The sequence below is a fragment of the Neofelis nebulosa genome, chromosome 7 (genome assembly GCF_028018385.1).
Source record: "Neofelis nebulosa isolate mNeoNeb1 chromosome 7, mNeoNeb1.pri, whole genome shotgun sequence".
Taxonomy (NCBI): Eukaryota; Metazoa; Chordata; class Mammalia; order Carnivora; family Felidae; genus Neofelis; species Neofelis nebulosa.
Window position 1 is genome coordinate 138175461 of NC_080788.1, and position 15357 is coordinate 138190817.

The window sequence follows — 15357 nt, forward strand, 5'->3', positions numbered from 1 at the left end:
TATAGAACATTAGTAAGAGTTATGGACATGGTGTCCCTTTGATTCTAAGTTTCATCTGTGGTGTGGACCAGGGATCTCAGTGATGACATTGAGTTCGAAGAGTCAGAAGCAAGCCAGAAGGATTGCAAAGTATATCTGATCATGGGATCTCTAAATTTATATTTTAGAAGTGGCACATTTTTGATGATGTACCTGACACAGGGTATGTTCTTGCAAGCATTTGCTGAATAAATGAGTGACAAGGTCCAGGGAATGGCTAAGAGAATGGGTGGCCGAGATGTATTTGGGGAGAATGTCACTTAAGATGAAGTGCAAAGAAATGAGAGTTATCCTGTAAATCAGATTTGGATGATTTGGAAACTGTGCCAAACAGAATTAACTTTGTAATATGATACATTAGTTGATATGCCTGAGTGGTATTGACATTAAATTATGAGGGCACTTCCACAGTGATTTGAGAGGTGGACCACACTGTTCTTACTTTTTTTTTTTTTTTTTTTTTTTAATGTTTATTTTTGAGAGAGAGACAGAGGTCGAGGGGGCAGGGGCAGAGAGAGAGGGAGACACAGAATCCAAAGCAGGCTCCAGGCTCCGAGCTGTGAGCACAGTGCCCGATGTGGGGCTTGTGGGGCTTGAACCCACGAACCGCAAGATCGTGACCTGAGCTGAAGTCGGATGCTTAACCGACTGAGCCACCCAGGCGCCCCAACACTGCTCTTACTTTTAGCCGCAATTGAAAATTGATTTGTGGAGCCAAAGTGTATTATTATATTGGTTTAATTGTCTTTCTTATTTCTTTAAGAATGTCTTACCTGTCCAAAAGGCAGCTTCACGAACGCTATGCATTTTTCTACGTTATAATCGTAAACAAGAACAGAGACATGAGGTCATTCAAAAATTAATTGAACGTAAGTAATCACTGCCTCTCAGTTTGAAAAACGGAAAGTAAGCAAAGTGGCCTTAGTTAGTTCTGACTTACTGCGTGTATCATTTTGCCATGAATAGTTAGGCTGATGTTGGTAAGTATCTGGAGTGTGTTTGTATTTGAGTTTTCTAGGTTAATTTTTGGGGGTTGTTTTAGAAATCTTTAAGATAGGATTATTCTGGGGGCACCTGGGTGGCGCAGTCGGTTAAGCGTCCGACTTCAGCCAGGTCACGATCTCGCGGTCCGTGAGTTCGAGCCCCGCGTCAGGCTCTGGGCCGATGGCTCGGAGCCTGGAGCCTGTTTCCGATTCTGTGTCTCCCTCTCTCTCTGCCCCTCCCCCGTTCATGCTCTGTCTCTCTCTGTCCCAAAAATAAATAAAAAACGTTGAAAAAAAAATTAAAAAAAAAAAAAAGATAGGATTATTCTGTGATGAACAAAAGTAATAATTACTCTGGGTCTTTTTTAGTGAGTTTCTACACTTGAAAAATTAAAATAATGTTTCTTTATGGTGAAAGTCCAGTTTCTACCCTGATGAAATAGCATTTGGAACTAAAATACGAGTTGAGTCTCCATGAATGTAGCATTTTATGTTTTTATATTAAATATTAGCAGAATGCGAGGATTTTTTTTTAGTTCCCTTGAATAGACTTGATGCATACATGACTATGAATCTGGTAAGCCTATGTGGTTCATAATGTTTTAAAAAATGAAATCAGTTAACAAATGCAAGTTTTTTTTTAATTTGCTAAGGGCTAAATTGAGACAGAAACCTTTAGTTAATGTGTTAATTCTAGAAAGAGTGTCACATACTTGTATATACTTAGTGAATTTTTAATTATTGTATACTTGTTTTGACCATAGTGTCTTAATGCTTTTATTGAACTCTGTTATCCAGCGTGGGTAGTAGGTTATGGGATTTTCTGGTTATTGGACTTTACCATTTTAAGTTGGATCACCATTTTTCAAAAAATTAAGAGTGTATCAAATTCCATTTAAGAAAAATTATGCTCCATATACTTTAAACTTTCTCTTTTTGACTCTGTTTTAATTTAATTTTCATTTTTCAGGGGTATGACCTCACATTTAGAATCAGTTTTATTTTGAAAGGAGATTCCACTTGGCTTTAAATATTAAGAATTTTGCTTTTGAACATTTGTGGAATAAGGGAGAAAACAATCCTTTAAATGTTTACCTGAATTATTGTCAATAACACAGTGTTTACATATGACTTTAACCACTTCAGAGCATTTCTATGGAAATGAAGAAAACAACTAATTTGATTGGTCAAATATAAGTTCAGAGTTCGAAGTTACACAGACTTTGATTTGCATTCCAGCACTATGCCTACCAGCTTGTGACTTTAACCTCTGAACCTCCTCTCAGGAGGATAAATCTATACTTCCCCCATTGGATTGTTTTTTGGGATTAAATGTGATAATACGTATAGAGTACTTAGCACGTAATGGGTGATCAAAAAATAGTAGATATAGTTATTTAGTACTTAATAAATGCTTATGGAATAGAATGCAATGTTTAATACATTTTTTTCTGGTTTTTGAGATGTTTTGAGATGTCCTTTTTTTTGGGAGTCCACAGATCTTTAGTATATATGATTTTTTTTCTCTTATCTCTTGTATTTGCTAAGCAAATTGTGGATATAAAAAAACTTGTCGGGTTTTGCGTGTCTAATTTTGTCACATATAATTTCATGTAGGAAAGATTACACTTATCTTTTTTGTTGTTGTTTCTAGAACTGGGCCAAGGAAAAAGCTATTGGAATAGACTTCGATTTTTGGATACCTGTGAATTTATTATAGAGATCTTCTCCAAATCATTTTTCTGTAAATACTTCTTTCTACCTGCTATTGAACTGACGCACGATCCAGTGGCAAATGTGAGGTATGCTACCAATCCAAGGAAATACTTGAAAAAATTGTATGTTTAAATTTATCTACTATAATTTATCTACTTACCAACTATAAAGAACATGCAAAATCTTTTTCATAGTCAATCAGAAAACAAGTAAATAATGTATACTTACTTTGAAATTCCTAGTAGTCTTAGTTGATGAGCCTCAGTAAGACTTGAAAGCTTTTCACGGTGTCTCAGGTCTTTTGTTTATTGGGTTGAGAGAGCGGCAGTCAAAGCCAGCCTGGCAGGCTTCTCCTGCTGCTTGGATACACACATTGGCATCAGGATTTGAGCAGATATTCATAATTTATGGATCTTCTAAGACTAAAGAAAAAATAATTCCAAGTTGGCTTGGGCAAAGATCTGTCCATTTTTAGAGGCAATCAAGAGATTGGTTTTTGTTTTATATTTTTAGTGTAAGAAAATACAGAAAATGCCACTGCATTGGCTTCAGTATTTTGTGCATCTTATCTGTGCTAAGTAACTAATGAATCTAACTTGCAGACATGTTGCAAATTGAAGTTGTGGCCCTAGAAAAGCAGCTCCCACTGTGATGAATTGTCACTTACTTATCAAGCAGTTGACAAAAATTATTTGAACAGCAACGAGGGGCACCTGGGTGGCTCAGTGAGTTAAGCATCTCTCTCTCTCTCTCTCTCTCTCTCTCTCTCTTTTTTTTTTTTTTAAACATTCTTTAATGTTTTTATTCTTTTTCTTTAATGTTTTTATTCTTGGGAGAGAGAGAGAGAGAGACAGAGTGTGAGTGGGGGAGGGGCAGAGAGAAAGAGGGAGACCCAGAATGTGAAGCAGGTTCCAGGCTCTGAGCTGTCAGCACAGAGCCCGACGCAGGGCTCGAACTCATGGACTGCGAGATCATGACCTGAGCCGAAGTCAGATGCTTAACTGAGTGAGCCACCCAGGCTCCCCAGGGAGACACAGAATTCTAAGCAGGCTCCAGACTCCACGCTGTCAGCACAGAGCCCGACACGGGGCTCAAACCCACAAACCGCGACATCATGACCTGAGCCGAAGTTGGACATTTAACTGACTGAGCCACCCAGGCGCCCCCTGACTCTTGATCTTGGCTCAGGTCGTGATGTCACGGTTCACGAGTTTGAGCCTTGCGTCGTGCTCTGCGCTCACGAGGAGCCTGCTTCGGATTCTGTCTCTCCCTCTCTCTGCCCCCTCCTGCTCTCTCTCTCGCTCTCTTTCTCAAATAAATAAAAAAACTTTAAAACAAAAACACAAACCTGAAAGGAAACGAAATCATCTCTAACCCAGGTCAACGAGACTGAAAGCATAGAGTTGACCCTAAGAGAAAGCAACCTGTCAATTCAAAAACCAAATGAAGACTAATTGAACATTGCTCTGTGAATTTTGGTTATTTTGGGGGTAAGAGATCATTGCATAGCAATTTGTTTTGGTTTCCACTCTTCTGCCTGGGTAATCACCAGTCAAACAAACGGGTCCAGCAATACCATATACTAATTGGCTTTTGGAGACGAAAGCATTTGCCCAGCTCTGCAGAGATGTGTTGATAGAACGAAAGCCATCACAGGCAAGAGTGGTGGGATCGTGCACTTAGGACGGGGGTTTCTGGAGCCACACTGCCTGAGCTGATTTCCAGCTCTATACTACCTGTGTGTCTTTGGGCAAGTTACATAATCTCTCTGCACATGGATTTCCTTAGCACCTAATTCATAGGGGGTTCCAAGGGGTAAATACCTGAGATAATGTACATGAAGAATTTAGCTTACCAGGAAGGGCGTGTGATACCTAATCATAAAATCTTTATGATCTCACGGACCCAGGATTCTCAGAGTTAAATCACCACTCTGTAGCTTTTGTTGAATATATGTTTTCGAGACTTGCCTTGAGTTATGAAGAATGAAGCGTGCATAGACTGTTGATTGTTTTTGTTTTTCCTTACGTCAATGTTTAAAACTTGCATTCACGGAGCCTAGGCAGTGTGGAGGCTGGAAAGACCGTTGGTATTCAACGGAGCCTTCCCCTTTGCCAGAAATGCAAATGATTCTCTTTGGGGTAACTGGGGCCCCTTAACTGAGAGAAAGCATCACCAGGATCCATGGTGAGCTCAAATGAGTTCGAGACCATTATTGCTATGAATGGAGCTGAATATTCTAGAGGAAGAGCCTCCTTCGCCTTTTCGCCTGAATAGAAAGCAAACTTTTTGTGTGTGGAGAATCCTCGACTGCGGGCTCAGCAGACAGGTCGGCCTAGAAACTCTAGGAATGGGGCTTGGTTGTCTCGGGTTTGGCGTAGAAGTAAAAAAAAATAGTATCTGGAGAGCACTCAGAGGAATGGATGAATACAGCAGCCCAAACGTAGGTAACTGCCTGGCATCGCTCTGTGAAAGCAGCCCCGGCAGAGCACTCGACTAGTAGCTTAGCAAAGCAGAGCACTTTCTGCACTGCCTCTTCCCGGCAAGGTTTTCTGTGTTGCCCCGGATCGCCTCTCACCTCTCTGGCGTTCTTCCATCTGTGTGTTGCTGCCTTATCCGCGCGGTGTAGACTGGGATGGCGCCTAGGCTCTGTCCTTTTGCCTTTTCTTCTCAGACTGCACTTAATGGCCTTGGCGAGCTCTCCAGTCTCCTGGCTTGCATGTCATCTGTGTGCTGAAGTTTCCTGACTGTATGTCTCCAGCACGGGTGTCCTTCCTGTACAGGAGACGCGTTGAGCTAGCTGCCCACTTAGCATTTCCGTGGCTTGTCCAACAAGCGCCTGAGACTCGGTCTGCCCGAAAGTAAATCCCCCCGTGTCCCGCACCCACACCTGCCCTTGCTTCTTCTGAGGTCTTCTCCATCTGTGCACATAACCGTCTCCTCTTGCCACCTGCTTGGATCAAAACCTTACCTCCTTCCTGCCACCCCACCACAGTTCCTCAGCACACACTGCTGCTTGCAAAATACGTTGAATCCAAACACTTCTCGCTGCTGACTGCTACCACTCTGGTTCAGGCGGCCGCCGTCTCCTGCCTGAATGACTGCTAGAGCCTCCTCTGTTGTTTCCCTTCTGTCCTCAACCCTCTACAGTCTGCTCTCAAACCAGTAGTCAGGTGATCCTTCCATCATGTTAAGCCCGATCACTTCCCTCCTCTGTGTAAAACTCTCCACGGCTTCTTACGGTGTTCAAAGTGAAAGCTAGTCTTCGAGCAGTGGCCTCCAAGGCCCTGAACGAGCTGGCCTCCTGTTGCCACTTTGAGGTCTCCTGATGATCTCACCTTTGCTCAGCTCTACCCACTATAGCCTATTTGCCAGTTTGGGTCAATTTGCCAATTTGGGGTAACACCCAAGTCAGGCTCCCCCTATAGGTCATTTGCACATACGGCAGGCTCCTGTCCATCATGCTCTTCTCTGGATGTTCACGTTACTTACTCCCTAATTTTCTTTAATAAGTCTTTGACTAAACATTATCTCTTCAGCGAAACCTTCGCTGAAACTCTCTATGACCTTGTCTTTTAAAACTAACGCCCCGCCTCTGATACTCCCTTTTCTTTTCCTGCTTTAGTTTTGTCCATGGCACTTACCACTCTCTGACAGATACTTTGTTTCCTTATTCTTTCTTCCTTACCCCATACTACAGGGTGAGCTCCAGGAGAGCAAAGAATTTGGTTGGTCTTTTTCACTGTGTGTCTCAGCACCCAGAATAACGAATGCTTGACTCCTAACAGCCACCCCATCAGCATTTGCTACAGGCTAAATTCCCAGGCTCTCCGAAGTTTGAATTTTCTTTCCATTTCGCGTTACTGTTATTCTTAGTTATTGAACTCATTCAAAATTAAGTACTATTTAATTTATTACAGAATGAAACTTTGCTACTTGTTGCCCAAAGTGAAATCTACTCTGAAGATCCCTGCAGATAAGCATCTGCTTCAGCAGTTAGAAATGTGTGTGAGGAAACTCCTCTGTCAAGAAAAAGATAAAGATGTTCTGGCTATTGTAAAAAGAGTAAGTATCGCTCTTGCCGCGCCATTGGCATTTCTTGTGTGAAGACAGTGTCCATCGTAGCTTCCGTGTTTTAGCTTGACACGATAGCAATATGGTAACATAGCGTTGCTAGAGTAGTGTTGGTAACGGACTTGGCTGATGTGTGCTATGGCTGGTAAAGTTCCTTTCATGGGGCAGTTAGACATTCAACTTGTATTACTAGTAATATAAGCACCATGAGAGAGCTTGGCCCATTTGAGGTGCTTCATAAATACTGTTCATCTAATAATGAATACTTCATCCACCAGACTTGATTTATAAGTGATTATAATCCAACTGGGAAAGTCACACTTTATAGAAATTTAGCCCGGGAAGGGCCTTCAAGATCTGTTTGATTTTGCAGAAACTCTAGGCCTAGAGCTAGTAAATGTCTGCTTGGGATCATATTAGCAAGTGGCTGAGCCGGGGCTGGAATACGGATCTCTTACCCCGAGTGCATTCTTTTTTCAGGAATGTGACATCATGTCTTATGGGTTTGTTTGTTTCTTTTGTTTTTAGCATGGGCTCACATGGATTGTTTGCTGATGTTACAAAATGAAAACAGCAAAAATTTGGGGTTAGTGAAGTCATGCCGGAAAATACTTTGTAGTCTTTCAAAACTTTCTGCTGAACGTATAACTCATATTTTTGTAAGATTAAGTCAAATTTAAGTGGTTACTCTCAGTCTGAGTGTGAACTTCAGGATACATAGTTCCTGAGCATTTCTTTATACTGAGAGGAATTAATTTATTAATGCCTTTTAACTTAGCATTGATGGTGAGGGGAAAAAAAGAATCCTTTGATTTTCTTTTTCTGTTTTTTTTCTTAGAGATCATTGCCAGATGTCACATGAGGAACTTTTTAATACAGTGATTTGATAATTTAGTATTAATTAGTATACTCTTGTTTTACTGAAGTGTGAGTTCCTCTTTTGCCAGCTAAACTAACCAGAAATACCCAGGGTCTGGACACGCACCTAAATCTAAAAGCATATTATATATAGTATACATATATCCATGTATGTATGTATTATATGTATTTGTTTCTACCAGATATTTCTGTCCTTACCATTTAATTACAGAAGTTTAGGCAACAGAGTTAACTTTCACAATAATAAACATAAGAGCATGAGTGACTTTCTTGTTGGCAGAATTTATTAACTCAAAAGATAAACTAACCCCATAAATAGGGACAAAAATGATTGAATTAATGGATTACTAATCTACAAGACTAGAGCTTACTGTAAGTGTGTGTTACATGAGGAAGTCAGTCGATCCCATGAAAATTCTATAGTATACTGCTTATCAAACTGAGGGCTTGGAAAGGGAACCACCGAGGAAGCTTCTTCTACAAAGCTTCGGGATAAAAATGGCATGGCTTATGCTAGTCAGTTTTTAAGGTGGGAAGCAATTTTATTTAAAAGGGATAATTTCATGGCATAAATTACAATATCTTCCTGAATTTCAGCATAAAAATCTTCAAATAAATATTCTGTGTGCAACACTGGCTTTGGGCATGAGTCTGTATAAATAGACTTTTATCTGGACCATCATAGTGAGAAGTACAGTCCTCTGTCAGAGTCAGAATGCTGGGTCAGCGGGACCGCTGTTTGATTAAAATGATTTGTTTCAGACTAATGTGTTCTGAAAGAGAAATGCTAAATTGAGAAATACTTTCAGGGCGAAGTCTTCCTTAATGGTTAGAATGTCATAATGATCAAACATTTCTACGGAAAGGAACTAAGGATTTTAACTCAAACGACAGTTTGCTTCATATATATTTAGCTAAAAGTTCTTTTAAAAAATTCAAAAAATTATCTTGTATTTCTGAAGATTCAGAGAAGAGTGGCCCTGGGGTTATTAGAAGTTCGCTAATTTGTGTGTGTTTAGCATCCAATGTGTCCCTCTAGACTTGCTCTCTTTAAGGTTAAAGTCTTTTCCAAGCAGCGTAAATGGAGCCTGGCATTAGGAGGTTGGTTAAAAGTACCATGTAAAATTGGGAAGAATCTGAGAGGTTTTCTAATGTAGCCTTCCCATAGAATGGAGAAGTCTCCTCTTTGAACCTCCCTCTGGAAAAGGAGTCTTTTGGAGAGACGATTGTTTGGCTTAATTTAATTACTGTCAAATAATTTTTCACAACTTTGCTTTTAGACCGTGTTAGAGCTGGACAGGATGGAAATGTCCATGGATGCGGTAAGCCCAGGCTTTACCTTATGCTCAAAGAATATAAAAATTGGCAGGAACTCATTGTAGTGTTTCGTAACTTCATTTTAAACTTAGTTTCAGAAAAAGTTTTATGAAAAAGATTTGTTGGATCAAGAGAAAGAAAGAGAAGAACTACTACTTATGGAAATGGTACGTTGTTTGCACGTGGGCGCACACACACACTTCTTTCTGACCAGTGTTAGCTGTGCTTTGTTATGCAACCCAATAAATAATTTCCCGATTTTTTGAAATCTCTGTTGTGAACTAGAACGCAAACTACATCTGAGAACCTTTCAAAATCAACTACTTTATTGAAGTATGATTGGCGTACAATTAACTGGGTATATTGAAAGGGTACAGTTTGATGAAAACATCACCACAATCAAAATGCCAGCCATTCCCATTCCCTCAGGCGCTTCCCCGGGCCCCTTGGAAAGCCATACGTTCTACTCCGCTCCCCCAAAACCGTTCATGTAGTTTCTATCTATAAATAGCTAGCAGCTAGAATTGACAGAAGTTTGTTTACATGTGTTTTCTGTTCCTGCCTCTTTTTACCAGCATAATTGTTTTGACATTTATCCGCGCTGCTGTATGTTCTCAGTCGTTCATTCCTGTTTATCTCTGAGTAGCAGTCCACATTCCAGACCTACCACAGTTTGTTTATCCACCTCTTTTTATTTTAAATTAGAAACCCCTTTTAAAAAGAAATGTTTATTTCTTTTTTTTTTTTTTTTTTTTAATTTTTTTTTTTATTTATTTTTGGGACAGAGAGAGGCAGAGCATGAACGGGGGAGGGGCAGAGAGAGAGGGAGACACAGAATCGGAAACAGGCTCCAGGCTCCGAGCCATCAGCCCAGAGCCTGACGCGGGGCTCGAACTCACGGACCGCGAGATCGTGACCTGGCTGAAGTCGGACGCTTAACCGACTGCGCCACCCAGGCGCCCCTGTTTATTTTGAGAGAGAGAGAGAGAGAGAGAGGGAGCGAGCGTGTGAGCAGGGGAGGGGCAGAGAGAGAGAGAGAGAGAGAGAGAGAGAGAGAGAGAGAGAGAGAATATCCCAAACAGGCTCCACGTTGTCAGTGCAGAACCCAACACAGGTCTTGATCTCATGAACCATGAGATTATGACCTGAGCTGAAATTAAGGATCGGATGCTGACCTGACTGACATACCCAGGCGCCCCGTGTTTATCCACCTCTTATGAGTACTTGGGTTACTTCCAGTTTGGGGATATTAGAAATAAAGCTGCTGTGACCATTTATGAAGAAGTCTCTGGGTGGGCCTATGAAGAAGTCTTCTTTTGCAGAAATACCTAGGAATGGAATGGCTGGATTGGATGGTAGTAGGGCTTGCTTAATTTAAAACAAAACAAAACAAAACACAGTTTTACAAGGTTGCTGTACCATTTTACGTCCCCATCGGCTGTGGTGGAGAGCTTCAATTACCCCATATCCTCTCAGCTCGATAGGGCGGGTATATAATCGTGTCTCATTGTGATTTCAAATGTGTATATCATTGTGTATATCCCTGATGTCTAGGGATGTTGAACATCTCTCTGTTTACTGCCCATCCTTATCTCTTATTTGATGAAGTCTGTTTTCAGATTTTTTCAGTTTACGTATTCATTTTGAGAGAGCACATGCCCATGCAAACAGGGAAGGGGCAGAGAGAGAGGGAGGGAGAATTCCAAGGGAGAATCCACTGCGCTGACAGTGCAGAGCTGGATGTGGGGCTTGATCCCACAACTGAGAGATCATGACTTGAGCTGAAACCAAAAGTCGGACGCCCAACCGACTGAACCACTCAGGCACCCCTGTTTTCAGATATTTAAATGGGTGGTTGTCGTCATCTTATTGAGATGCAAGAGTTCTTTATACGCTCAGTACTACTCCTTTGTCAGATATACATTTTATGAATGTTTTCTTTGAGTCTGTGGCTTATCTTTCACTTATTTAATGGTGAAAGATTATTTTATTTTGCAGAGCAGTTTTAAATCTTGATGAGGTTCCACTTACCATTTTTTTCTCTTATTGTTTATGCTTGTTTGTTCCAAGAATCCATTGTCTACCCCAAAATTACAAAGACTTTTTGCTGTGTTTTCTTCTGGAAATTTTAGTTGTAGGTTTTACAGTTAGGTCTGTGGTCCACTTCAATTAGTTTTATATGATTTTTCCCATCTGAATATTCAATTATTCCAGCACTATTCGTCGAAAACTTCCTTATTGAATTGCCTTAGCATCTTAAAAAAAAATGTCCATATATGTGTGTGTTTATTTCTTGACTCCCTATTCTGTTCCACTGATTTACACGTTTATCTTTTTGGCAATTCCAAACTGTCTTTATCACTGTGACATTATAGTAATTTTCGAAATAAGGTAGGTTAAGTTTTTCAACTTTGTTCTTTTTTAATTGCTTTGACCAATCTAGGCCCTTTGCATTTTGATTATAAAGTTTAGAATCAGTTTATCCATTTACATAAAAAGCCCACTGGAATTTTTTTTTTTTTTAAGCCCGCTGGAATTTTTGTTAGAATTGTGTTAATTATCCTAACAATGAATTTTCTGATCTCTGAACATTGTCTACCACTCCATTTATTTAATCTTTACTTTTTTCCATGTAATTTTGGTAGTGTTAAGTATAGAGTTAAAGGAGGTCTTATGTTCAATTTATTTCTGGGCATATTATGGTTTTTGGCATTATTATAAATGGAATTATAATTTTTAATCTTACTTCCTAGAATTTCACTGCTGTCAATTACCGTTGATTTTTATATATTCACCTTGTATTTGTTCTAGAGTTGTTTTTTCGATTTAATAGGGTTTTCTACATGAGCCATTATATCCTCTTTAGGTACAACAAGATTACTTCTTTCTATTCGGTGTTTATGCCTTTTATTTCTTACGTCTGGTTGCAAAGTCTAGGACCTGCAGTATAACGAAACACTTCCAATTGAATAAAAGTGACAGGAACAGTCACCCTTGTCATTTTACAGATTTTAGGGGGAAATAGCTGGATCTTTAACCATTCGGCATGATGTTACCAAGAGGTTTTATGTGGGTGCCCTTTATCAAATTGCAGAAGTTGCCTCCTATATCTAGTCCGCTGAGGGTTTTTATGAATGACTATTGAATTTTGTCAGATGTTCTTTCTTCATATATAGAAATGATGTTTGCTTACTCTTTATCCTGTTAAGCCACTGTATTTTTTTTATTTTTAATTATTGTTATTTTTTTTTAATGTTTATTTTTAAGTGAAAAAGCACGAGTGGGGGAGGGGCAGCAGGAGAGGGGGACAGAGGATCCAAAGCAGGCTCTGCGCTGACATGCGGCGAGCCTGACGCGGGGGTCGAACTCATGAACCAAGAGATCATGACCTGAGCTGAAGTCGGATGCTCAGCCAAGCGGGCCAACCAGGCACCCCAAATTACCTTGGGTTTTTAAACGCTAAATCAATCTCGTATTTTGGGGATAAACTCTACTTGATGATGATATATTATCCTTTTCTCTATTGTTGGATTCTTGGCTAGTTTTTAAAGGGACTTTTGCATCTCTATTCACAGTGAAATTGGTCTATAATTTCCTTTTTTGTCATTTTTGGGACTTTTAAGTTTCATATTACAGTTGTGGGCCTTATAAAATGAAATGTGTAGTATTACCACTTCCTCTTAATTCCTCTGTTTTCTGATGGAGTTTGTATAAAATTGGTTTTAATTTTTCCTTGGGTGTTCGATAGAATTCACTAGTGAAATTATCAAGGCCCAAAGTTTTAATTTTGAAAAGAATTTTGGTAATTGATTCAACTACTAATAGATACAAAGCTGTTCAGGTTTTTTATTTCTTCTTTTGTAAACTTGATAATTTGCTTCCCATACCCAGAATTCTTTGAAGAATTTAAGAGCGTAAACTCCTGTGTTTACTTTCTTATTTTTTACCAGTTCTAGTACTCTTCATTCATTGCTAAGCGTCTGAACTTCCCGCTGCTATTTTTTCCCCTTTGGCCTGAAGAACTGGCTTTGGTTGTTCTTGGGGGCGGCGGGGGAGGCAGGTATTTTGTGGCATATTTTCTTAGCTTTCCCTTACCTGAAACGTATTGTTTTTTGCCTTTGCCCCTGAAGGCCATTTTCACTGGATATGGCATTCGGGGTTGACAACCTTTCTCTTACTGTGCTTTAAAGATGTGTTCTGGTCTCCATAGCATCTGATAAAATATTAGCTCTCTTTTGGATTATCGTTCTGTGTGTAATGTTGCTTTCCTCTGGTTACTTTGAAGATGTCTTTCCTCTTATGCTTTGTTTTCAGCAGTTTGCTTTTGATGTGTTTAGGCATAATTTACTTCAAATTTACCTGTTTTGGATTTGCTGAGCTTTCCGAATCTGTAAACGTGTATCATTTCCCAAATTTGCGAAGGCTTGAGCCATTATTTAAGTATGTGTTCGCTCTTCTACTTCTGGGTCTTCGGTCCCAGATGTTAGATCTTGTGATCTTGCCCCACTGGTCCATGAGGTTTTGTTCCTTTTTTTTTTTTTTTCTTTCCTTACACTTTGTTATTCAGAGTGAATAACTTCCGTTGATGCGTCTTCAAGGCCACTGACTCTTTTCCTGTCCTCTTTGAGCTGCTGAGCCCACCCAGTGTTTTTATTCCCAGTGCTGCATTTTTCAGTTCTCAAATTCCCATTGACTTCTTCCTTATATTTTCTCCCTGTGGAGAATTGTTCTGTGAGATTAAACACTTCAGTGGAGATCTGAAAAAGCAAGTGCATGACTTCAGCAGCCTTCGGAGACAGAGATTACAGTTCAGGACGGCCAGCAGTAGAAACTGCAGAGCACAAGCAGGCTCTAAACGCGGAGTTTCAGAACTCAGTGAGCTGAGCCCAAGACAAGAATCAGGCCATAGAAGAGCCACAGGTGATCCTGGCATCGGAGTTAGCGGACTCGAAGCCAGCTGTGACTAATGTGACCAAGATAACCGAGGAAAAGGTGGGGAAAGTAGCCAACACTACTTGCAACCCGCTTAATGACGTTTGTTTTTCAGTTTTACGCGTCTTATTTGCACTGCGAGAGTTCCATTTGGTTCTTTTTTAAGGAGACCGGTTCTAAGTAGGAATTTTTGAATCTGTTGTCTGGTTTCTCCCTGCTTTTCATTACATGTGCAATCGAAAAGAATGCGTGTTCTCCAGTTGCCGAGTGTAGTGTTGTCTTTTGGCTTTTGGTTTTTGTTTTACTTTGAAGGAGGTTCCACACTCAGTGTGGGGCTTGAACTCATGAGCCCAAGATCAAGATCCTCCGACTGAGCCAGCCAGGCACCCTGGGTGTAGTGTTTTATACATGTCGGTTATGCTGAGTTTGCTCAGAACTTGGCATGTTTATTGATTTTCCTGCCTCCTTGTTCTGTTTTGGGGAGAAACTGAGTTTTGGTAGCATTTTGTTTCTGGATCTGGAAGGTGGTTATATGTGTTCATTTTGGGAAAATTCACTGAGCTCTGCACTTTCTTTACATATGTTATACTTCAGTAAAACATTAAAAAATATCCCAACACACCATTTCTTTTTCTCTCAATCTTTTAAAGAAAAGTATTACTTTGCCACTTACCCATCAGAAATGGAGATGACCATTAATAAGCAACATTTTGCCAATGTGAATTGGTACATACCTTCTAGAAGAGAAAGGCCCGTTATAACAATGATACTAAACTCATTGTTTTAGCTTGACAGACCTCCCAGGGCACAATTCTGTACCTGTTAAAAGAACTCAAATCTGAAAGAACCTTGACTTCTTCAGACAGTAGTTTGGAAAGAGAATTCTTTGCTAAGGCACTTCTGTGAACTGTATTTGTATCTGTAATGCTTGGAGTAATTTCTCAGAAGAGTTTTTGGGGCACCTGGGTGACTCCGTTGGTTAAGCGTCCGGCTCTTGATTTCTGCCCAGATCATGATCTCACGGTTTGTGGGATCGAGCCCCACATCGGGCTCTGTGCTAAACGTGGAGCCTGCCTGGGCTTCTCTCTCTCCCTCTCTTTCTGTCCCTCCTGTGTCTCTGTCTCAAAATAAATAAACCTTAAAAAAAATAAGAGTTTTATAAATCTACTTATGCTTACCGTTTCCTGCTAACACACTGTTTTAATAACAGGAACAATTAGAGAAAGAGAAGCAACAGAGCGATGGGAGGCCCATGAGTGAGAAGAGCTTTGAAAAGAAACGTAAGTAGTTTTCCCATGTCTCAACCGCTAAGTTACACGCTTGGTGTCGCTTCCTGGCGTGCTGACAGACCACGCCGATTTTCAGAGTTTGAGACAGAAAATTGGTCCACTTTCTCTCATTTTTTAAAAGGTGTTTT

The 15357-nt window shown here is 40.1% G+C and overlaps 1 protein-coding gene across 6 annotated transcripts in view; it reads left to right on the forward strand.

Annotated features, from left to right (window-relative positions):
- PPP4R4 (protein phosphatase 4 regulatory subunit 4) overlaps positions 1-15357 on the forward strand; it is a 108117-nt gene that overhangs the window by 78028 nt on the left and 14732 nt on the right. For 4 of the 6 annotated variants that reach the window (XM_058740173.1, XM_058740172.1, XM_058740176.1 and 1 more), the window contains 6 exons: positions 803-908; positions 2677-2824; positions 6659-6803; positions 8972-9013; positions 9101-9175; positions 15151-15220. In XM_058740173.1, the coding sequence (XP_058596156.1) occupies positions 803-908; positions 2677-2824; positions 6659-6803; positions 8972-9013; positions 9101-9175; positions 15151-15220 (586 nt within the window). The remainder of the gene's footprint in view (positions 1-802; positions 909-2676; positions 2825-6658; positions 6804-8971; positions 9014-9100; positions 9176-15150; positions 15221-15357) is intronic. The other 2 variants (XM_058740174.1, XM_058740175.1) reach the window with 2 other exon arrangements.